Below are 22,876 nucleotides of genomic sequence, written 5' to 3' on the forward strand. Positions count from 1 at the left end.
CCCGGGATCCTTCAATCTTTTAGTGATGCGAAACAACTCCATTAGATTCCGTCACGCCTTTACAGGATAATCCATAAAAATTGCTGTAAAGTCATCCCGTCCAGGCCCGCTACCTGCGAGTTGGATTCATAATCAGCACTGCAGCTATGGGTAGAAAACTCAAAACTGTCATAAACTATCTTCCATTTAAACTTATATCTGCCATTTCGAAATGATGTTGCAGAGACATCCACCATTAGGAATGGCAGAAGGAAGTGTGCAACACTGGAAGGTGAAGTTTTGCCACAATATTTACTCTCTTCCTTGTTTAAAGATGATAAAACCGAACACCTACAGGCATCTATGCTTTCCATTGTATAGCATCCAGTGCTGTTGATTTTTATGTACTCAGGGAGAGTTTTCTCACAGTCTGGTGTTTGCATCTATTGACTTTGTAATCTACAGACAGACTCTTAATGAGCAGAAAAGACAAGAATCTCAGAGATAAAGCCTTGGAATAACAGCGAGCCTTTACAGCTTGTCAGCAGGAGAAAGCTCAAACATAAATATCTGATTTACAGAAGTAACACAACTTATTTTGATAGATTACATTGTTTCTGTTTCAAATTACTCTGTCAATCGAGAAGGAAGAGGTTAAGAGGTCATATTTTTTTAAAAATGCTTGAAAGGGCTCTTTCAAGGGATTTTTCATAAATTTCACCCCCATAATTAATTGCTTATTTGTGATATTGCAGAACCCCTACTTTGTCTGACAAACATGCTGATTTTGTGAAATTGTTGCAATACAAATCCCTTCAAACAGACAGGAACAGGACCAAAGCGCCTACACGTGGACTGAAATGTAGCGATTTGCGCCACACAGTAGTTCCTGACACGTCTTCATCACATCTTCATTTGAAGTTTGATCCTTTTTCCCTTGTTGGGTTAAGCTTTGTTGCTGTTTTTGACCTGTTTCACTTGGGAACGGATCATGCAGAAAACGACCTGGGCTTTTTAAGCAGAAGTGAGATCAAGGCTGAGAATCATCTGTGTTCAAAACTTTCAGACCAGCGGTTAGGCAGCAAGAGATGGGGAAGGAGAAAGGTTAGAGTGTAAAGTGCTGAAGCAAAGATCCCCTTGGCTACAGTGAGGCTTAACTTCATTCTTGAGTATCAACTCAACGCCCTGGGACAGCCTATCTACCGGAGACGGAGCCTTTTGTCTCTCCCGCGCCCTTTCCGTGTCACCGCCTTCGCGGTGGCACTCACAGCGGGGGAGGACACCCGGCGGGACACCCACGGCCATCCCGCCGCCCTCCCTGTGCCCCCGGGGTGGGTTCTCTCCGTGGGGATGCGGAGAGCCCCGCTGAGCCCCGGCCGTGCCGGGCCGCGGTTCGGAGCGCGGGGTGCAGGGAGGCACCGCGGCTCCTGCGGCGGCGTGGGCAGGGCGGGCAGCGGGATGCGGCACCTCCGCCTCGGGCAGCGGCACCTCCGCCTCGGGCAGCGGCATTCGCGGGCCCGGGGGCGGCTTTGCCCGGAGAGGCGGCGCTGGAGGCCGCGGAGGGTCCCTGGTCCGCCCCGTCCAGCGCGTGGGTTTGTCAGCAGCGTGTGACACGGGAGCGTCCTCCACACGCGTGGGGCGGCGAGCAGCGGCTGCTTGGCCCCGGAGCTGGCCCTGCCCGCTGCGCCTTCGCTTTTCCAAGGGCTCGATCCCCCGGCAGCCGGCAACAGGAATAAATTACAAAGCCGCACTTAATGTTAGTGACTCTTTAAATGGAATTTTTCATTCAAACTTTGTCATTAAAATAGAAAGGCCTTTTGGCTGTGACCATACAGGCATAATAAATTGTATATGTTTGCGATACTGAATGAATCTTGCCCATATGCTGCACTGCAAGGCTACATGAATGAAGCATTTACCAAATCAGGCCCACCACATTAAACAGAAAAACAATCTTTATTCATGGTAACTTATCAGTTTCAATTAATCAACCTCAACAATAGAAATTCTGATGTGTTCAAGCAACTTGAAAGCAATAGGTCATCTCCAGGGCAGCCATGTTGTGTCTTTGTGCCTATGGCTTCAAACAAAGCAACATCTCCAATAAATGTACATCCCCACACACAGATGTGTGACTATATCTGTATAAACATCCAGGCGCACTGAAAGCCCTGGTGTATACGTACGGTTGTACGTAGAAGTGTTTAGCTTTTTGTCATACAAAAAGTAATTGTTTTCCAGTGTTTTGGTTTTGATTTTTTTTTTTAACTCCACAAGTTTAAACAAAAGAAAAGAAATTTCCATTGGATGACCATCCTTTCAGTTTCTCTGCTGCTATGTGAATAGCATTGTGCAAACCATTCCAATGGTATTGAAAAGGGGTAACCATTGGTTTGATTTGGTTACACGGTTTCGTAAAGAGCTCCCTCCCACTGCCTTAGGGTCTGTGAAAGGTCTGTGACCTGTTTAGAACTGCCAAGTGAAATGTCATGTCGCCCCTCCCAAATGGGAGTATCTGCATTCATTTGATCAGTATAAAAAATGATTGGGGATGGCGAGATCAGGGCTTTTGAATTGCAATTTATAGCAGTTTACAAAAATGCACATTGTTGGAAAAGAAAACATGGAAGTGTTTCTTTCTAAATTGCATTACCTGTGAAATGTCATTAGTCTTTTTAGGATATTGCATCCTATTTTTTATGATCTCAGAGAGAGATATAAATGAAGAAGTTGAGTGTTTGCTTGAGATACCAAGACATAGCGCACTACCTACAGCACCTGCTAAGTTTTGCCATCAGCTGCTGGAGGAAATGTTTCCCCATTCCTCTCCAGCTTGCGTCCATAGTTCTGCTGTCATCACTTGGTGGCACCGCGTATTTAATGAGATCTTGTCATTTTAGTGCAATGACACGAGGCCGCTGCTTTCTGTGAGGGTGGTTTGTTCATGTCCAGGGCTCAGCATCCTCCTGCCTCCCGCCGAGCGCTTTGACCACCGCCGCCTTGTCCGGAGACGGCTCCGCCGAACGCTTAATTTGTTCCTCCTGCGATTGCCCGCACCTGAAAAGAAACAAAACCAAAGCAAACGAAACAAAACAGCAACGAAAAACGAAGGATCGGTTGCACTGATTTAAAACTATCCTTCCTTCAATGTGGTCTCTAAGGCCGTGCCCCCTGTGGGCTGCGCCCTTAGTGAGCCCGGTCGGGTGTTGGGGGCCGCGGGGAGCGCGGGGCTGGGGCTGGGCACCTTCCCTTGCCCTCCGTGCGGCCACAGGCCCCGCACGCTCAGCACTGCCTGGGGAGGCCAGCGCCGCGGTCACCGCGGGCACAGGAGGCACCAGACGAGGGGCAGCGGCTGCTCTGTGAGCCGTGCGGGACAGGGAAAGGTGCTGGGGACAGAATCGCGGGGAGACACGGCGGTTTCAGAGGCAAAAGCGAAGTGTGAATAGTCCCCGGGTCTGCCCGGGACAGCGGGTGCCCTTGGGTGTGCTGGAGTCAGGCCCCCGCGGGGGCGGGCAGGGATGCTGGCTGCAGGGCCGGCAAACAGGGCAGGGAGCCGAGGGCTGCTCCTCCTCCTGCAGGTGCCGAGTCGGGGGCTGAAGCTCTCCCTCATGACCTCCATTCCTCACCTTGCAGGTGCCGTGCTGCCAGCAGCGCAGGGGGTGGCGGCTGGTTCTGAAAAGAGCGCCCCGCCCTCAGGGCCAGCTCACCGCGGCCTCGGGCACACGGAGCTGAACGCTGCTCGCCTGAGGGCCGAACCTCAGCACCGCTGGGAGCCGCGTTCCTGTGGGAGCCCCCGGCGGGTCCTCACGGGCACGGAGCCCTGCGAGGGCAGAGTGTGTCCCTGTGGTGTCTTCTTGGGCTGATGCGGACCCCGGGACGAGGGGAGATGGAGTGTCCCCGCCGACGTCACGCAAAAGCTGGACTCAAGTTCCGCAACCAAGGGAAGCGGTCACCAAGCCTGCCAGAGTTCAAGAAGAGTTTGGACAATGGTCTCAGACACGCGATGTGATTTTTGGGGTTGCCCTGTTCAGAGGCAGGAGTTGGACTTCGATGACCTTTGTGGGTCACTTCCAATACAGTATTTTCTATGATCCTATGACCACGTTGGCTGGGTCTGGCACAGATGCTCTTTGTAGCTGTTACCCAAGGCTGAAACGTTAAAACGGGACAGATAAATTATTAGGAGTAAAAGCCTTGAGCGGCTTAATTGGGGAAAGCAGTCCTGGTTCCAACCAATGTCCGTACAATTGCACACTGCAGTCCACCATTATTCGAGCTTCATCTACTATGCACTATATACCACCGTCTCCAAAGGATTGTTGCCCTAGAAACTTGTTTTAAATCTCCAGCTATATATCAACACCTTGTTTTAGCAGTCCTTGGCTGAATTACAGTTACACAGTTTGGCGCTTCTTTCAAATTTCCTCCCATCAGTTTGGCCAAAGAAAGGAATTTTTCTCCTTTAGAAATGAATTGGCTTAATTAGTAAGTAGATTAATGGCAATTGCTGGTGAGTTGGTTTCCAGCAGAGTTTCACCAGAGAGGGTTAATCGGAGTCAGGTCTGGAATCTTTCCCAGAACTGGCTGCCAGCCATTTCCGTCAACCAATCAACCCCGTAAACAAACGCGCCATCCGCTGAAATAGAGTTTATTTCTTACTGTCATCCCGCTGGAGTCATTTCCCCAAACAGCCGCCACCTCGCCACGGGTTTGAAATGGATCGCCCTGAACTCGGGGCTTCTAATTTACAGTGATTTCCCCAAATCTTTGAAGCGTTTATACGGTGAAAAAATATTTGTTGGGCGTATCGGCATTCAGTAAACAAGTAACCTGCTTTCAGCAGACTCCGGCTGAGATTTTTCCCTTCTAAGAAGCTTATAATTCGAGGCAAAACCAGTAAATATAACAGAGCGGTTCAAAACTCTTTTCCAAAGCCACTGTCTCAAAGGTGGGGCAAGCGAGAAAAACATCAGCGTTGACTTTGACATCTTTTTCAGCCTTTCCACTTATTTTTTTTTTCTATACCGATAAAACGTATTCATACTTCGACTTGCAGCTGCATTAGTCTTGCAAAAAAAAAAAAAAAAAAAAAATCCCCGCTGAGAAATGCATATAATAGGAAAAACAGATCGGCTGGACAGCAGCGTAATTAATGCCAGAAAGGGCTGAGGCCGGTTTCATAGTTTGTCTTTTGAGGATATCAAGACGAGACCTGGTGAAAAATGACGCATGCTTTAACATTTCAGAAAGCTGGCAACTAGCAGCGCTCGCCCCCCCTCCACCCCTCCTTTTTTTTTAAACTTTATGCCTCTGAACAAAGGGGTCGGCAGAACTAGCTAGGTTGTAATGAGTTCTGTGTCCCTAGCACATTAAGTGCATCATGGAAACATATTGTATCGAAATAGTTTGGAGGAGAATACTGGGGATGAAAGAGAAAGGGTGCTTTGATCAGCTCCCTGGGGTCCTGAGTGCGCGCAGACCGACTTGCAAGGACTTATTCAGCTCCAGCTAGACACACTTACAACGCCATTCAAAGAAATTTGCATATCTGTAATTTATCACATTTGTCCCCAACATTTTTGCAAGGTAAATAAAAGTTGGCTGAATAAAAAATATCAATCATCACAGGGCGAGGGAGAGAGGGAGCCGGGAGCAGGGCGAAGTGTTTGTTTAACCAGACTCCGTTTGGAAAACTTTTGCTGAACGAGGGGTAAAACTGACCTCAAAGCGGTTTGCAGTTTATTTCAAGGCGGTGACCGCGCTTGTGACCGCAACCGAGTTCCGCGGCCCGGCCCAGCCCAGCACGGCCCGGCTGGGCTCGGCCCGGACCCCCAGGGCCCGAGCTCCGGCATTCCGCGCCGCCACCGCCCCCACCTCGCGCAGCTCCGAGCAGCATCCCGGGCCCTCGGACCGCGGCTCGGCCCCGCAGGTCCCCGGAGAAAGGGCTGGCAAAGGGGAAACGGGGGAGGTAGAAATATAACATCGGAAAGGGCCCCCGCGAGGGCCTTGTTCAACTTCAGCCGGCGGCGACCGGACCGCCACCGGCATCTTCAACTTGACCTTGGCGAGGGGTCCGCGCCTTCGCCTCATCTGTCACCCGCGCCCGGTGACAGTGATGCATTTCACGCATTGTCGGGGCAGGGCACGGGGAGAGCCGTCGCGGACGGGACGGGCTGTCTGGGGAGCGGGTGCGCTGTGTCCGGGCGGTGGCAGGGAACAAAAGTTATAGCGAGACGTCTGTGCGGCTAATTCCGTGAAAGGCGCGTCCCGGTCCCCCCCGCGGGAAGGTCAGTGTCGCGGGCTGCGCTCCGCCGAGGTGGGGCCACAGTGCTCCACACATCCCCGAGCCCGTGCTCCCCACGCCGGCGGGCACCATCGGTCCAGACACGTCCGAAGGCACTGTTTTTCCCCCCATTTCCCAAAACAAGCATTCCGAGCCCACCGGCGGCGGTCAGGCACGAGAGAGGCTCTCCGAGCCGCGTTAGACCACAAAGGCTCTCCCCACTCGCTCCCAGCGCCTCGAGCCGCTTCTCGGTTCAGCGGCGAGGGGCAGCTCCCCGTGGTATCGCCCGAGTGGGGGTCGGAGCCGTCGGGGATTCCCACTTTGCCCGGGGCCATCGCCGCCCGCCATCCGCTGGGGAACCGTCCGCCCCGGTCCGCGCCGTGGCTCCTGCCCGGGACATCCTCCTGCCCGGGGCCGGAGCGCGGGAGGCTGGGGCGGTGAGCGGCCGCTCTGAATAGGTCCCGGCCCGCGGCGAATTTGGGGGCCTGTGCAGCCGTCGGGGCACTCGGCGGAGGTATTTCCCAGAACGGGAAGCCGCCTTCATCCGCCCGGGGGCTGCGGAGCTCCTCTGCAGAGGAGTCCCCTCCGCCCGGTCCTCTCACCGCGCCCCGGGACGGCAGAGGGCTCACGGCGAGAGCCCTCTGGGGCCCGTCGGGGCGCGGGGCGCTGGCGGCGGATGCTCCGGCCCGTGCGACCCCGCCGCGCTGCCAGTCCTCGGGGAGCGGACAGCCTCCGCCCGGCGGGGCCGGAGGCTCGGGCCGCGCCGTTCCAACTGGAAATCCCGGGGCAGCGAGGATCAGGGGGACCGGGGCGGCCACGATCCGTCCGGGTGGGACCGGGCAGGGCCGGGTAAAGCCCCTTAGCACCCCGGTGCTGTCCCGCGGGGCGCCATAGCGGGGCTGACACGGCGGGACGGGCCGCACCTGTCTTCTCCAAGCCGCTCGGCATTCCAGGTTGCGCAGAGAAGGTGCACGGGAAAAGCGGGGCTCCGCGCCGGTCCGGGGCGGCAGGCGGAGGCTGGGGACGCGGGGACCGGGGCGGGCAGGGGGTGGGCGCTCCCGTGGATACCCCGGGTGCCGGCTCCCGGCCGCCGGTCGGGTATTGCGCCCACAGACGCGAAGTGGAGCGCTGCTTTCGGAGCCGGCGCCGCCGCCCCAGGGGCCGCCCGGGGGGAGCCCCGCTCCTTACGGCGTGGCCGCCGCCAGACGTGGCCCCGCGGCGCGACGCGACGGCTCCTCGCGGGCCCCCCCCCGGGGCCGCCCCTGGCGCGGCCACCGCACAGGGGCGGCGCCGCCCTCGCCCGCGGGGGCTCTCGGCAGACGGGCCCCCTCTTGGAGACCTCCATGCGCAACGCGGACCGGCGGGCGGGAGAGCCCCGCTGCCGCCGCCCGCCGCCGCCCGCCGGAGCCCCGACGGCGGCGGGTCCGCACCGGGGGCTGCGGCTGGGAGCCGCCCCCGGCCCCGGGCCGCCCCGCCCGCCCCCTCCCGCCCGCGGCGGCGGCGCGGGGAGCGGCGGGACGCACGTGCGCCCGCGCGGGGTCCGGCCCGCGGCGAGGCGCGCGGCGGCGCGGGGCGCGGGGGCGGCGCGGGGCCGGGGCGGCCGCGCCAGGGGAGCGGCGCGGGGGGCGCGCGGCGGCGCGGGGGGCACCGACACCCCCGCGAGCCCGCCGGGACCGGGCCCGGGCGCGGCGGCGGCGGCGCGCTCGTCCCCGCCGGGCGGTCTCCGGAGAGGCCAGCGGCGGCCGGGCGCGCCTTGCCTGCAGCCGGAGCCATTCATCCCCCGCCCCTTTGTTCGCCCTGAGAGTTACGCTGTGAATTAAAAGAAATGACAATATTTCTATCTGCTCGCCCGGCCAGGAGAAGGGCCCTTGAGCCTGGCAAAAATCAGGCGGATCATTCATCGTGCCACCCCGCACCTGTGGGCTTGGCATTGAAAACCCCGCGGACCTCTTCCTATTCAACCTAATTATTCCCCTAAGGCGCACAATGGTTGAAATGGAGCAGGTTGGAGTCTGTTTATTGGTCGTAAATGTTTTTCTGAAGATCTTCTGAATCTCATTGTTAGCTCGTTGTTTGAGGCTGCCCTCTTTCTTTCAGACGAGAGTAGCCTTGGACTTTTCAATTTTCAATCGTAACATCTGCTTAATCGTACGGATCAAAATATGGAGACACAAAACATATGTAATGGTTGATTTGTTAAATCCTGGTAATGAGTTATTAACAAGGGAAAACAATAGGGCAGGATGGTGAGAGCCTTATGGTAACAGAGTCACTTTATGCAACGCCTGACGTTTCCCTTCTTGATAAATGGAACTAAGGTCTGAGCGCCAGGTGATAGCAAGAAAATCAATGTCTTTAGGGGCCGGCACCGAGACTTTTCTTCTATGTGAAAAATTAGGAGACATAAAATTTAATTGGCTGATCAGGGGAAAGCAGTGGTCTTAAGTTTAATTGCCAGTAGGCTTAGCGAGGGAGACAAAACAAGATTTGGGCCTGTTTGTTTGCTTGCATCCCAGCGCCGAGTCCAAGTGTATCGTTGAAAATGTGTTTTATTATAACACATGTCATGCTTTACAGTTCCCATATTGTGTAAAGACAATAGTTAATGGTACATTAAAGACAAGCAAACCATGCCAACACGTCTTGGACACATTGTAAGGGCCTCTCTCTTTGCTCGCTTTAGGCAGCTGCAGTCCAGGACCCAGAAGCACAAAAAGAACAAGTTTGAAATACCAGGTGCATCCGAGAGAACCACGACAGGGATTGATATGTTATAGCCCAGGACATGAACCTAGCAATAAAGATATCATTGCGATTGTTTGCGGCTTCCACGCCATGTAAAGCCGGAGGCGCCGGAGCAGGCTGCTTTCTGGCAGCGGAGGCTCTGCCTCCCCGGGCTCCCCCGGCGCCCTCCGCCAAACCCGAGCACCTGTTGGCCAGACCCCGGCCCCGTCGTGGGAATCGCCTCCCGCCCACGCTTCCAGGTCTCGGCAGCGCGGTTTGTTGTGGAGTTATTTAGGACCATTCCCACCGGCTGCGGGATGCTTTGGAAAGCGGGAGGTTTACCAGGGGACACTCAACTGGTGTTTGTTCGACCTCGCAGCTGGTACTCGGTGCCAGCGAGAGATGCGTGAATGAAAGAGGGATGAGATCCCGGGCTCGGGAGGCTTCACGCCCCGCGCCTCGCAGGGCGCTCACCCGACTGCCGGCAGATGAGAGGCCCTGGGAACCGCGGCGGGACGGGTTCACAGTGCCCACGGCAGCCCCTGCCTGCGCACAGCTCTGCCGAGAAGTCACGCACGCCTTCCCGTCCCTTTGCTGGCTGTGCAGCCGAGCGGTCTGATGCTTCCTTCCCTTTGGGTGGGGGGGCTTTTTGTTTTTTGGGGTTTGTTTGTTTCGGGTTGGTGTTCTTTTTGTTGCTGTTGGGGTTGGTTTAGGTTTTTTGTTTTGGTTTGGGTTTTTTTTAATGGAAGATTGTCGGATTCGGTAATTAAGTTGTCTTTACACCTGGGGCATCACGAGTGATGCTGGTTCCGGAAGCACAGCATCAGCCCGCACACCTAGAATCCGCACCTCCCTCCTGTGAAACTGCGGGAAGCAAACTGCGTGCAAGCGCCTCTAACACTCCCTCCTACCCCAAGCGGGGCTGGGGGTTTACCCCCCTTTTGTTCTCTCCTATCTGCTTTCCAGCTCCCGCGGGGCTGCGGGGAGCGGCGGAGGGAGGCGGGACGGGGTCCCGGCACTCGGACGGGCCTCCCCCGCCCCCCCGGGGCGCCGTCGGGCAGTGCGGGCGCGGAGGGGCGGCCCCACGGGAGCCGGTGCGGGGTGTCAGGAGGACAGCGGGGGCTCCGGGAGCGGGGCAGGGAGGCGGGGAGCCACTGCCCACGGGGCCTCGGGGGGCAGCGCTACGGGGTGCAGCTCACGGCCACGGGGAGGAGGGGGCAGGCGGCTGGGAACTGGGGTTGCGTGGCTGTCACTCACGCCTTCCCCACGCTGGTCCGTACCGTGCCGAGCCGTGTTCCCCACCAGCAAACCCCAAAAAGCTGCCGCAAAAGCTGCGAACCGGCGTTGCGTGAGCCGCCGGGTCCCTCTGGGCCGGGGGACCTGCACAGGCGGTTCCCTCCTGCCCTGTGCGGCGAATTTTGTCGCAGAAGCGCGGCACTGGGGTGAATGGATGATGAGTCAGTCAAAAGGAGCTGTCAGTCTCTTTGAAGATTGCGTTTAAAGGGACTTGCCAAGTCAAGACGGGAGAGTGACAAGATAGAGACCCTGGTGCTTTACATGCGAAGGCCGGCTCTTCCGCTTCATCTGCACCATACTAAAGGATGTGTTGAAGCATTGAATCACAAAAAAGTGGCATGCCAAAGAAAAGGTGCCACATAACAATGATTGTAGTGTTTTAATTGTGGGGGATCGCATCACCAAAGCCAATTGAGACGAACGAGGCTATACACAGAAGGAAACGGTACAACACTTCCATAACTTATAATTAAACTGAAGTCCGACTAACATTTGACTTTCTAATGAGTGTAATGAGATTACATGCCTGATGGAAGCATTTGTGAAAAAGCGACTTTCTGTGTTTAATGAGGTCCTAATACAGGACAAGATCGAATTATAGGTCGGCTCTTTTTCTCTCAAAGAGCCCCGTTTAAGTTCAATGACACCGGTACCGCCCGCCTGCCGCCGACGGGGCGAGGCTTGCGGCCGGCCAGCCCCGCCGCAGCCCAGAATCGCACGAAAAGTGAGCAAATAAATAAGCAATGAACCCCCCACCCAGCCCCCGCCCCGGCCGAGCCTCAGCGTGTTTGTGTGTGTAAGTAGCTCCTCTAATTGCTATTGGAATAGATCCATGCCATCCGCGCTAGGGAACTAAATGTGTTTAACTAGGTTAATGCAATTAGCATGCATGCAACATATTGCTCCCACTTTGAGGCAGTTAAAAAAAAAAAAAAAAAAAAAAAAAAAAAAACTAAGGAGAAGGAGAGATGTACAGTATATGATGAGTTATAATTATACCTTGGCTCACCCGGGCCGTTCCCATCCGCCTAGGCACCGCGCGGGGACAGCTCTGCTCCGGCCGCGGGCCGGGCTGGGCATCTGGGACTTTGCCGGGGGCTGAGCCGTCGGGGCTGAGCCGCGGGTGCCACGGGAAAATCAGCACCTGCGGCGTCGAGCCGAGCCCCCCGCCCCAGCCCGGGGCCGCCCCCCCGCTCCCGCCGGGAGCACTTGCAGCCCCCGGCCCGGCCCGCTCCTGCCGCCCCCACCCCTCGCCCCCGGGCAGGTGCAGCCCAGCCGTCCCTTCCGCAGCCGGGCACGCTGAGCTGGGGCTACCAGAGCGATTCTACCACCAGTTGCACGATGGCTTTGCAATGCACGCACCCCTCCCCGCCCCCAGCGGCAGCCCCAGGGCGAGGAGCGCGGGGGCTGTTTCCAAGGCACGGCCGCTGAGAGAACCGCGGGAGGCTCGGGGCAGCCGGCAGAGCCCCAAGCCTGCCCGGCCCCCAGCCTCGTCCTTCCCTCCCCGGCAACTTTCAGCAACAGCTTTGTGCGGCTCTGGGTAGCGCGCCCATTCCCACGGAGCCGCGGTCGGGGCTGCAAGGCGGGGGACACACACCCTCGCAACGTTTGTGTTTGGGGGCTCGGATCTTCCAGCTGGAAACCACAAGCAGTGCTCAGACACTGAAAGGAAGGGACCTTCTAGAGATAGACAAAGACATCAGTTGCAAGCACTTCAGGAGAGGACGTCAAAAGGGGTGGAGAGAAGGCGAAAGTGTGTCACCGCCCGTCCCCGTCCCCCCCGGCTCTATAAGCGCAGCCCGAGCAGGCGATGGGGCAGTGCATCTGGGCTGAGGGTGCCACTGAGTCTCGGGGCTCATCCCGCCTGGAGACCGGTCCAGGTGTTCATTGCAAGGCTTCCTTGGGATGTGGTGGGGCTCTCAGAAGCCGCTTCCCACAAATATACCGCTCCACAACGTACAATTCGGGTTTATTATTAAACAACACAAGGAGAGTCCACGTGAGGCAATAAATTATTTTCACAGATTCTGGCATATTTCCCCCATTAGGAAAAAAAAAAAAAAAAAAAAAGGTGCTGGTGGAATAAACCTATTGCATATCTTTAAAAAATCAAGATAAATTATATAAATTATATATTCAAAACAGACGATTCTACCTCATTATCACTACTCCGTAATAAATAGATAAATAAATTTGATTGCCCTTAGAGTCTGAATCTTAAATTACATTTACAATATAGGTCTCTACATACAGCATGTACAGAGCGGGCGGGGGCGGGGACCACCCGCGCAGCACCTCACGCCACGTAGTCGAAGGGGGGCTCGTTCTCGATGTCGTTGACGGAGGGTTTGTTGTTCACCTTCCGCGGGTCCTCGGGGGTCCACACTTTGGCCGTCCGGATGATGTTTTGTTCCTTGAGCTGCTTTTCATCAGTCCACGACAGCGAGTGACCGGCCAGAGGGGGGAGTCCGTAGTCGGGGTCGCTCGGGGAGGGAGATCCTGGAGGGCAGGAGGGAAAAGCAAGGGCAGGGGGTTATTGCTGGGGCCGGCATTCCTGCGGAGCGCGCAGGGCCGTCCCGGCCCGCCACTTACTTGTGCCGCGGTGGCAGATGATGATTTTCTTGGGCTGGCTGGGGCTCTCGCTGCTGGCGCTGCGCAGCGGCAGGTCGGACTGCACCAGCTCGCTGAGGAAGTTGATGTAGCCGATGGCAAGGCGCAGCGTGTCCACCTTGGAGAGGCGCTTCTCGTAGGGCAGAGTGGGGATGTGCGAGCGCAGCCCCTCGAAGGCGTCGTTGATGGACTGCATCCGCCGCCGCTCCCGCACGTTGGCGGCCTGACGGAGCTGCTGCAGCTCCGCCTCGGAGCGCACCCGCCGCCGCCGCTTGGCCGAGCCCAGCGCCTGGAGCCGCCCCCCGGGGGACAGCACCGCGGCCGCCGCCCCGCAGCATTCGTAGGCGAAGCCGGGCGAGGCGGGGGACGGCGGGAAGGCGGCGGCCGGCGGCGGGCAGCGGTAGCCGCCCTCGGGGTCGCCGCCGTCGCGGTAGTACTCCTGCAGCTGCCGGCTGAGGAAATCCACGTCCGGCTCCAGCAGCCCGTCCGCGGCCAGCACGTCCCGCGGAGGCGGCTCGGAGAAAAAGTCCTCCTCGTCGAAGTAGGGGGGCGAGGAGAAGGAGTCCAGCCCCCCGGGGAAGTGCTCCAGCAGCACAGTCTCCATGCTGCTCCCGGGCCCGGCGCGGACGGGACGGGGCAGGGGGCAGCCCCGCCGGGACGCGCTCGCAGCCGCTGTCGCCGGCCCGCTGGCCGAGCCGCCCCGGCGGAGGCGGTGGCGGGGCCGGCGCCCCCGCCCTGCCCGCCGCTGTGTGGCGGGAGGCCGGGCCTGGCCGCCGCTCTCCGGGGAGGGGCCGGAGCCGCTGGCGCCGCGGGCCGGCACGCGAGGGGTCTTATAACGACATCCCCGGGCGCGTGCCGCCGGCCGCCGCCGCCAGCCAATCAGGGCGCGCCGGGGGGGCCGGGCCGCCCGCCGGGGACACCGCGCGCGGCCGGGGGCGGCGCCGCCCGGGGCGGGAGGAGCGGCGGGACCCGACGGAGCCCCCGCCCGGCCCCGCCCGGCACTGCCCAGCCCCACCCGGCCCCGCCCGGCCCCACCCGGCCCCGCCCTGCACCGCCCGGCCCCGCCCGGCACTGCCCGGCACCGCACGGCACTGCCCGACACCACCCGACCCCGCCCGGCCCCGCCCGGCCCCGCCCGGCACTGCCCGGCCCCGCCCGGCACTGCCCGACACCACCCGGCACTGCCCGACACCACCCGGCACTGCCCGGCCCCGCCCGGCACTGCCCGACACCGCCCGGCCCCGCCCGGCACTGCCCGGCACAGCCCGGCACCGCCCGGCCCCGCCCGGCACCGCACGGCACCGCCCGGCCCCGCCACAGCCTCGGCACCTCTCCTCACGAGCCGCTACCGAAACGCGCCTCTGGGCTTTGACGCAGCCTCCCTCTCGGCACCGGGAAGCGTCGCCCCTGCGCATCTTACCCCCGGGAAGATGCTCCCCCGGGAGCTTTTCCCGCTACTCCGGGACTGCCAGTCCCCGCCGCCAGCAGAGCCGCTGTCAGAGCGGGCATAGGGGGAATCGATGGCGCGGGTTTTTCGTGGCGTTCGAGCTGAAGGCAATCTTATCGCAACATCAAAATACATCACGTCAGCTCTTGCGCCCGGCAGTGCATCGATTTTGACCTCATCGGGCCCCGTTGCGTTCTCCCTTTTCCCACTCCCATTGCTACTCTCCGGACGAGCTCGCTCGGCGGAGGCTCTGTTAATAATTCCCTAACAGACTCTCACTGATTAAAGCCCTAAAAATTCTCACTAGAGTGAAATGGATTACCCGCCAGATTAGGAGAGGATTATCTCTGTCATTAGCGCTGCAATAGTTTGTCCGGCAGAGTCTGTCGAGGTTTATCGAAAGTGACTTTCCAGCGTGCCACCAGCGCGGGCAGAGATCAAACTCCGCGTGGAAGCGTACCCGCGTCTATCAGCAGAGCAAGACAGGGCCACCTCCGGGTAGGTAATAAATGACTGGACTTCAAAGCCGCTGACATCGCCGTGATAAGGGCAGGGAAACGCGTGAGTCACGGGAGGGAACAAAGAGCTTTGCAAGAACCACTTCTTGGAAAGTCCCGCCTGCAGACGGTCCACGAGAAAAAAACGAGAGGGGAAGGCGGAGACCTCTGCGCGAAGCGCCCACGCGTGGCCGTGGGACTGCTCCCACCGTCTTGGAAAGGGGAAACTAAGGGAGCGTCCCGCTACAGGGGCGATGCAACGGCGATGCAATTCCCCGTTCACCACCCGCGGGGCGGGACCAGGGACCTGGGAGGAGACCGGGATGAGTGCGCCCGGACTCCTGTTTCCATTCACGCCCGCCATCCCTCAATCTCTCACCACGCACCTCAGTCAAGAGCCAGGCTTCGGGATGCCCATCCCCGCAGTGCTGCGGGGTGACCCCGACACTGCCTCTGCCCCAGGCTGAGCCAGCCCCGCTCCAGGGGAGCTCCAGGGGAGCCTTCCCGCCCCAGGCAGCTGCTCCAGCTTCCTCGTCAGCCCCGTCAGCCCTTCGCCCCTCACGACTGTTTTCTGCACCGGCTGTCCCAAAACCGGCCGCAAGACTTAGACGCGGTCTCACGAGCGTCGAGTGCGACCCTTCCCTCGATCCCCTGGGGTGTGACCGTGTTCGTACCGCTCCGAGCTGCTGTTGGCATTCCGTGCGGCCGGGTCACGGTCTGGCTGCCGCCCAGCTCGCTGCCCACCGGCGCTTGGTGGGCACCGCTCCGAGCGGCACTGAGCACTGCGGTCAGGAGGCCCCTCGGCGTTCCCAGCTGCAGCTTGGCAGAGGCATCGCTCGCCCTCAGATCACTTTCCCGAGCAGTTGATCCGAAAGACCCACCTCGGCACCGCACGAACAGAGATGTTTTCCCTTCCCCGCCCCGGGGCTCCCCGCGGTCGCGCTGCCCCCGTACACTGCGAGCATCCCTGTCCCTCCTTTGCCCTCCTCAGAGCTGGGTGGGTTAAATGCTTCGCGACCTCACGGCAGCTGGTGTGAGGCGCTGGTAGGAGGGCAGGGACCTGTCGTGGCCAGCCCTTGAGGCTGCTGTGGGAGCCAGCTGTGCTGCTCTGCCGAGGTGCGGTGCCCGCGCCCCCTGGTCACCTCCAGCCTGAGCTCCAGACCTGTGCAGGCCCGGGGGACAGGGACTCAGCTCGCTGTCCCTCTTGTCCCGCTGGGACACACCTGAACGGGAGCCTGCTCCTTCCCCACCTTGGCCCCGCGCAACGCAGAAAAATCTCCTTTTTCAGAATCAAATGGAATTGAGTGCAGCCAGGGAATGATCCCTATGGGCGGAGCACCGTAGCCAGAAACACAAGTATAAATCTAACATATACCGTGTATCCCTCTCAAATCCATGCCACACTTGCCGGAAAACACACGGAAAATGAAGAAAGCAAACCCCTAGCAGCGCTGAGGTGATTTCGGGGGAATTTCCTGGCCACAGAGCTGGCTCTGTTCCCTTCCTTGCATGCCCAAGGAGTCATCATCACCTATGCGGTGGCAAGTTCTTGCTCCTGCCACATTCTGGCTGGAGCCAGACACTTGAAAGCCGATGAGCAAAGTGACCCCTGACTCCATTACCCCATACACCAAACTTGCAAAGCTTCCCTCAGGTCAGACAAGCTAAGTGTCGCCAGATCCCGAAAGAAAGTAACATCCCCAAACAAGCTCTTTCCTCCAAAACCTCTGCCACCATCTTTCTCCCAGTGCAGCGTTTTGACCACGGTATGTCACTCTCCTCGAGTGCGTGACGAGGCGCCAGGGTACTTCTCAACGCAGTGGTGAAGCATCTTCCCGACTGCTTTACTGAAGGTCTTAAGGGGTAAGAAAGAGGAGATGAGCCAGTCTTTCTCCCTTTCCCATGGCTGCCGGTGTCTGCTCAGCTCTGGTGCACGATGGTACCAAACAGCTGGGGTGAGCCCTGCATGTGAATGTCACACTGTGGAGGGGGCAGGACACTACCGGGCCACAAACTCAGGCAGGTAGTCTGGGAAGTCGGTCTGTGCGGTCTGTGTGTCCCTGAGAGGCAGCTCCGTCAGGACCGACGGCGAAGGGAGCGAGTTGCAATGGGAAGAAGAAGGATTTTTTTAGAAGCCACTGTTTCCAAACTGTTGAGGGCACGGAGCTTGTCTTGAAACCGGTCAGACCTAGCAAATCATTAGAAAATTTGGGAGCAGTACCCCAGGGAGGAAAGCGATGCAGTCAGAACCCCACGACGGGCACGGCTAGCGTTCTGCCTATGCGCTGGGGTGCGCAGGGAATGAAACATCGCTCCCCGACTCCTCAGCGCTCGGTGCGACACCCGGCAGAAGCGATTCCCTCGCTGTGCCGAGCTCAGCCCTCGCCCCTGTGGCACTGATGGCTTTAAAGATGAACGATTCCACTTTGTACATTCGCCTCTGGGAGGTGAGTACCGTCTCCGAAGGAACGGTCTGAGGTGCGGGAAGGCTCCTCTCGGGTTGCCTAAGACATTACAAAAGGAAATCTACAAAAACCTGGAATATGTACAAGCGGAGCCTGGGCCGCGGCGCCGCACTTGTCGCAAACTCCATTCTTTCAATATTTGTCATGCATGGATGTCTCACCTGGCCCCGTTTTGCTGTCGGGAAGGACACCTCCCTGCACCGCTCTCCAGCAATGAAAATGTATGAACAGCGCTTGATACTTCGTTATTTCTATTCTCCGAGGGCAGTAACAAGTGTTAAGGGGGAGAGGGAAGGGGGGTTGACAACGAACGATGCGCCAAAGGGCACACCGCCTTTCCCTCAGAGTCAATGACCACACGACAAGTCTGCCTGGCAGCCACCTTCATGGGAACCAGGACTAGCCAAAGGTCCAGAGATAGGGCGGGACATGGCACCACGCTGGGCTGCCCGAGGAGTCTGGCCCACCAGCACCCACTCCCGACACTCCACGGGCCCACGCAAAGCCCCTCGCCGGGGCAATAAGAAGAGGGCGCGAACGGACCTGGAGCACTCTGGGCCCTGACCCTGCTGGAGTGCTCGGCCCTGTGCACGCCCCGGCGCAGTAAACCGAGCCCTCATCAAGAGATGGGGCCCGACCCTGGCTCGAGAAGACGGTAAAGATCTCCTCCGTGGGCGCCCCTGAGAGTCCGCAGAGGCGCTTCTTCTCTCGGGCAAGAAGCGCCCCGGGCCCGCCGCCACCGATCACTTCGCACCGATGGATGGGTTTCGCCTCGAGGTCTCTTGGACGTGGGACGGGACGCGGGGCAGTCCCTCGCCCCGGCGGGGCTGCAAAGCGCTCGGCCTCCTGCTACGCTCTGCCCTCAGCGCGCCAGGCTGCCAGCCCCGGCTCACTGGCCGTCCCAGCGCCTGCCGGCTGAGCTCGTCGGGCCGGGCCCGAGGGGTCGGGTCCCGGCGGGCTTTGCACTTCCCGAGGGTCTGCTCCGATCCCCACGGACACCTTCGCACGCCCACGTCCTGGCCGTCTTAGCGGCGGGAGCCTCAGCCCCTCCGCCGGCGGACGAGCCGCAAGGTGAGAAGCGGCAGCGCTCGCTCGTCCTTGCTGCCCCCGCGGGTGCTGCGTGAGGGGCGCGGGCCCATGGCGGGAAGGAGCTGCCCGGCCCCCGCTGCCTCCGAGCAGCCCCAACCCGCAGGTGCCCCGGCTTCTACTTTCTGCCACGTTTCACCCTACAGCTGGGACACGGAAAATGGATAACAGGTAGCATTAAAGGGGCAGCCATCCGAGCTGAAGGGGCGACACGGGCGAGGGGCGCGATCTGCACCCCTCACACTGCCTTTCAGTCCAGAGTCACGTGAAATAGCTCCAAACTCATGTGATATTCCAGAATAATGAATCCTGTTAGCTGAAGCTGAGGCAAAACCCCAGGTCCCCAGAAGTGCTCAGGTGTGTTTGGTTTCCCTTCCAACTCTTATTCCTATATTACCTGCATAATTTTCCTGACTTCTGTTGTTGATCCGATACCCTTCATTGGCGTCATTCCACAGGCATGGAAAGACGAGTTAGGAGAGTTTCACATTCATCCATGCAGCTCTACCCAATATTCTTCTCAAATCTTCATACCCACACACTCAGTGTTTGGTTAAACAAAAAGTCTGAAGTCCATAAAGTCTCAGTGGAGCAAATTCTGAGTATGAGCACTTTTTCCTCAAATTATAAAAGTCATCGTCTCACCTGTTGGGAGTCCTTGCCGTGCTGCACTTCTTCAGAGCTGCAATGTTTGATTGAGAAAGGAAGCAAGAATATTTTAAAAGACAGGACTAGAGTTTGCCCAGGATCTGTGCAAATGATATTTACCAGGAAAGGTTTAATGAGGGGAAAAAAAAAAAAAAAGCCCTACTGCAATTCTGCAATTCACGATGCAAAGTGGCACTTTGTTGATCAACTTCTAGGAATGTTTTACTACCACTGAAAGTATAATTGAAATCAACCTTTGTCCAGTGAAACCTCGGGGCATTGTGTTTTTCATGGTAATAGACTTTAACACAACTTTCCTGGTCTGAAGACGCGGCAAGGAGTGCCGCACGCCAGGCACCAGGCAGGGTTGAGCTGCCAGGTTCTGGTGACCCAAAACCAGAACGTCTGTGGGAACTCGTTTGCTTCCCGCGGGCCAGCAGAGCCTCACCAGCCCACAGCACCCCCGGGCTTTGTAGCCCAAGCATCCCCGGAGGCAGGTGCCCGGGACCCGGGCGGCTTTCCCGGAGCAGGGACCGGCTCGGTGGGGTGCGGAGGAGCAGAACAGGCTGCGGCGAGCCCACCCCTTCCCCCTCCACCACGTGGGGCCCATAAATAAGGCGGGGAAAAGCTCCCCCCGCCCCCGGCACCGGTACCGGGGCGAGCGCGGCGCGGCGGGACGGCGGCCCCACAAAGGCGGCGGGGCGGCCCCGGGGCTCGCCCGCCCGGCGGAGGAGGCGGCACCTGCAGCCGGGGTCGGCCCGGCTGTGCGCCCTCCCCTCCGAGCCGGTACCTGGGCGCTGGGCTGGTAATGCACCATAGCGGGCTGCCTTTCAGGCTCTTTCAAACCGAGATCGCGGAGGTCACCGTGTCTGCAAACCCCCCTCCTTCGGCCGCTCGGGCCGGGGTGCCAGTGCGGCAAGCTGGAGAGCAGGCACAGCCCATGGGAATCCCAACACTTGTGCCGCCGGCTCCCTCGGCCCGCCCTTCTCCCCCCTCCCCGTCCCGAGGAACCGCTGAATGTATCAAATGAGCTGCAATCGATCTGCGGGCACGGGGGAAAATCAAATTATATGGTGCGGCTGGGGCGGTCGCGGCAGGCAAAAGGTGCGGGCGGGCTGCGGGCTTCCCTCCGCCGGAGAGCGGAGAGGCTGCCAGCCCCAGCCGCGCTCCCACCGAGCCCTGCTTGGCTTCTCCGTACAGGGCCTGACAGGCAGGAGCGCCCTGGCTGCAAGGGGCCCGCCCTAGTCCCGCCAAGCGCCGTTCTCCCCCGGCCGGTGCCTCCCCGCCCCGAGGGGCCCGACGGCCTCTCGGCCGCGCTGCCGGCGGCGCGCAGGTTCCGCGGCGTGCGGAGGTTCCCCGGCGTGCGGAGGCGCGACCGACTGCGGCACAGCTCGTGCGGGGCAACGGGATGGGCGCGGACCGCAGCGAGGTCGGGCAGGAAAGGTCTTCCCTTCTCTTCTGGCGCCAGTTTCAGGTCTCCCCGAGCTCCTCTCCTGGGCCTGGGGCTGGTAAAGGGATTCAGCCCCTCCCGGCATCGCTGCCGCCGGGCCCGTCCCGCACCTGTGGATCCCGGGGCTCGCCGCCCGCGGGACGCACCGCCCCGGCGAGAAGCGAGTCGGGCACCCGCCGGCCTGGACGGGCAGCACCTGCCGGAGCCGCGGGCTGTGAGCAGAGGGGTTTCAGACAGCGAGCTCGTACCTGAGCCCTTTTCTCGCCCCCCAGACGTGCGTACGGGGACGGCTCCTCTTGGGAAAAACCCCGCGCCGAGCTGGCGGTTGTCTGCGGGTCCATGGGAATCTGGCCACTTGTGCCGGCCGCAGCCGGGAGGGGGCTGTGCTTCCTTTACAAAAAGAGACACAATTAAGCAAAATGCTCAATGAACATTATAAATGATGTGCAATCGCCTCGCAGATTGCTTAGCAAATCAAATTATATGGTTGCTCACGGATGATTTCCATGTTCTTTAAAACGCAAACAGGTACTTTCTGATTCGGGGGGGAGGAGTGTTGGTAGTTTTTTTCCTAGACAAAACAACAACAACAAAAAAGCGCAGCGCTTTAAAATTGCGAAGCAATGCCACACGCTGAAAGGCGGCTGTGTGAATATTCACTTTCTCCTTTGTTCGCCCCTGAATTTCACAATAGCCCGGGAAGGGCACGTTCACTGCCCTCTTGTAAATTTACCAATCCTCGATTAAAACCGCCAGGCACCTGCTTGGCAAAGCACAAAACTGCCTACGTTTCCACCAACAATTTACTGTTTCATCAGCTTCTAAATTGACCCGTCAATAGAAGGGCTTAAAGTTAATGTCATTTACATCAGCGGAGGTGGCCGTGCTCGAGGCTGCGGAGGCGGCGGGGCCGCGGCTGCTGCGCGGCTCTTCCTGCGGGAGCTGCTCAGGTGCGAGCGGGGCGGCCGTGCCCAGCCGGGCTGCCCTGCCGGGCCCGGGGAAGCCGGAGGAAAAGGCAGCCACGGTGCAGGGTGGAGGATGTCGGCCGGGTGCCGCTTTTGCAGGACGGGGATGGCGCAGTGACTCCTTTAGTGCAACGCAGCGGAATGAGACCGCAACAAACGCAAGTGGTCCCCGCAGGGAACGGGCTCCCTAAGGGGCCGTGAGCGCCCCAGAGGCGTGGGCAGGCTGGGAGCAGGGCTGGCTCCCCGGGCTGCCCACAGCCCCGGCAGGGCTCTCCCCGGCGCCCCCCGCCCACGCCATGCCGCTCGGGCTCTGTGGTGTCCCTCCCGTTCCCCCGTGGGGAATGTATAAACAGGGCCACTGGAGGAAAGCAGTATGTAAAAAGTACATTTGATAAGGAGTCTCTTATCTTCCAAGACACAAAAACACTCAAGAGGAGGGGAAATGGTTCATTGAGACGGGGTCCTGACAGCACTGCTCTGACGCAGGATCGCTCATTTGAAACACTACACAAGAGTGTCCCCACAAGTGCAAAAGGGTTCGCTCAAGTACAGTAGAGCAGGGCACAGCTGGTGGAGCGCTAGCGACTTGCTTCACGGTGTGACAAGGGCAGTAAGGCTCCCCAGCACCAGCTGGCAGGAGGCGCTGTCATTTAGCTTCAATTTTTTATTCCTGACAATTTCCAACGACTAAGAGTCCTATCCCAATGGATAACAGGGCACTTCTTCATTCTGTTAAGCACCTCTGTTACGTCATCTCTTCCACAAATAAAACCAGCTCTAGAATAAATAGAAATGAAGCTTTCCAGTCATTGATCCTTTTTGTTGGTTAGAGACTCCATTAATTTTCTATCCTCCTCCCTTTAATTCTTCCTCCCTGGTTTATGCCCATCTGTTCTAGTGTGGGTGTTGGTTCCCACGAAAGATCTCAATCTCCATGGGATTTTCCCTTAGGTCTATACACACACGTTCCTTCCCAGCTCTCACTTTGCAAGGGCAAGCAGAGCAAGATCAGGATTGGACTCCCCCTTTCTTTATCACCTTTCCTGCTCTTTTCTCCATATAACTTAATCTTCTAGGAGAACCAGAACTGTAATGGTACACAGCTGTCCAGGACAGTTCTCACAGCTCCTTGGAGAATGATGTCAGCATTTGCCTTTCTGCCAAAATCCCTCACTCTGTACTGCAAAGGTTACATTTACCTTTTTCATGGCCATGTTCCTTCAGTGGCTCATGACCACTTTGTCATTAGCTAGTGACCCAAGGTCTTTTTCCTCCTCTTTCTGCCAAGGATTATCAAGTCACAGCCATAGCACATGTTCTTAACACACGTGCCTAAAGTGCAATCTCTTAACACTGGATTTCTTTCCTTCTCTGCCATTTTGATTCTCACAATTCTAGGCTTCTTCTGATGATTGTTCAAGACCCT

At 58.7% G+C, this 22,876-nt stretch overlaps 1 protein-coding gene across 1 annotated transcript; it reads right to left on the reverse strand.

The window, feature by feature from the left end:
* Positions 1-12,234: 12,234 nt before the first annotated feature.
* Positions 12,235-13,627, reverse strand: PTF1A (pancreas associated transcription factor 1a). The gene is made up of 2 exons (XM_002190193.5): positions 12,875-13,627; positions 12,235-12,781 (listed from the first exon to the last, which is right to left on the reverse strand). Exons 1-2 carry the CDS (start codon positions 13,494-13,496, stop codon positions 12,579-12,581), a joined length of 825 nt encoding a protein of 274 aa, XP_002190229.4. The 5' UTR covers positions 13,497-13,627; the 3' UTR covers positions 12,235-12,578.
* Between the last annotated feature and the right edge of the window lie 9,249 nt (positions 13,628-22,876).

This window comes from Taeniopygia guttata, chromosome 2, assembly GCF_048771995.1.
Source record: "Taeniopygia guttata chromosome 2, bTaeGut7.mat, whole genome shotgun sequence".
In the NCBI taxonomy this organism is placed as follows: domain Eukaryota; kingdom Metazoa; phylum Chordata; class Aves; order Passeriformes; family Estrildidae; genus Taeniopygia; species Taeniopygia guttata.

Bases quoted from the DNA above. Each gene is read 5' to 3' on its own strand.
- PTF1A (XM_002190193.5), bottom strand. From the start codon at position 13,496: ATGGAGACTGTGCTGCTGGAGCACTTCCCCGGGGGGCTGGACTCCTTC. The intron at 12,782-12,874 runs GTAAGTGGCGGG...CCTGCCCTCCAG, and splicing joins CATCTGCCACCGCGGCACAA to GATCTCCCTCCCCGAGCGAC.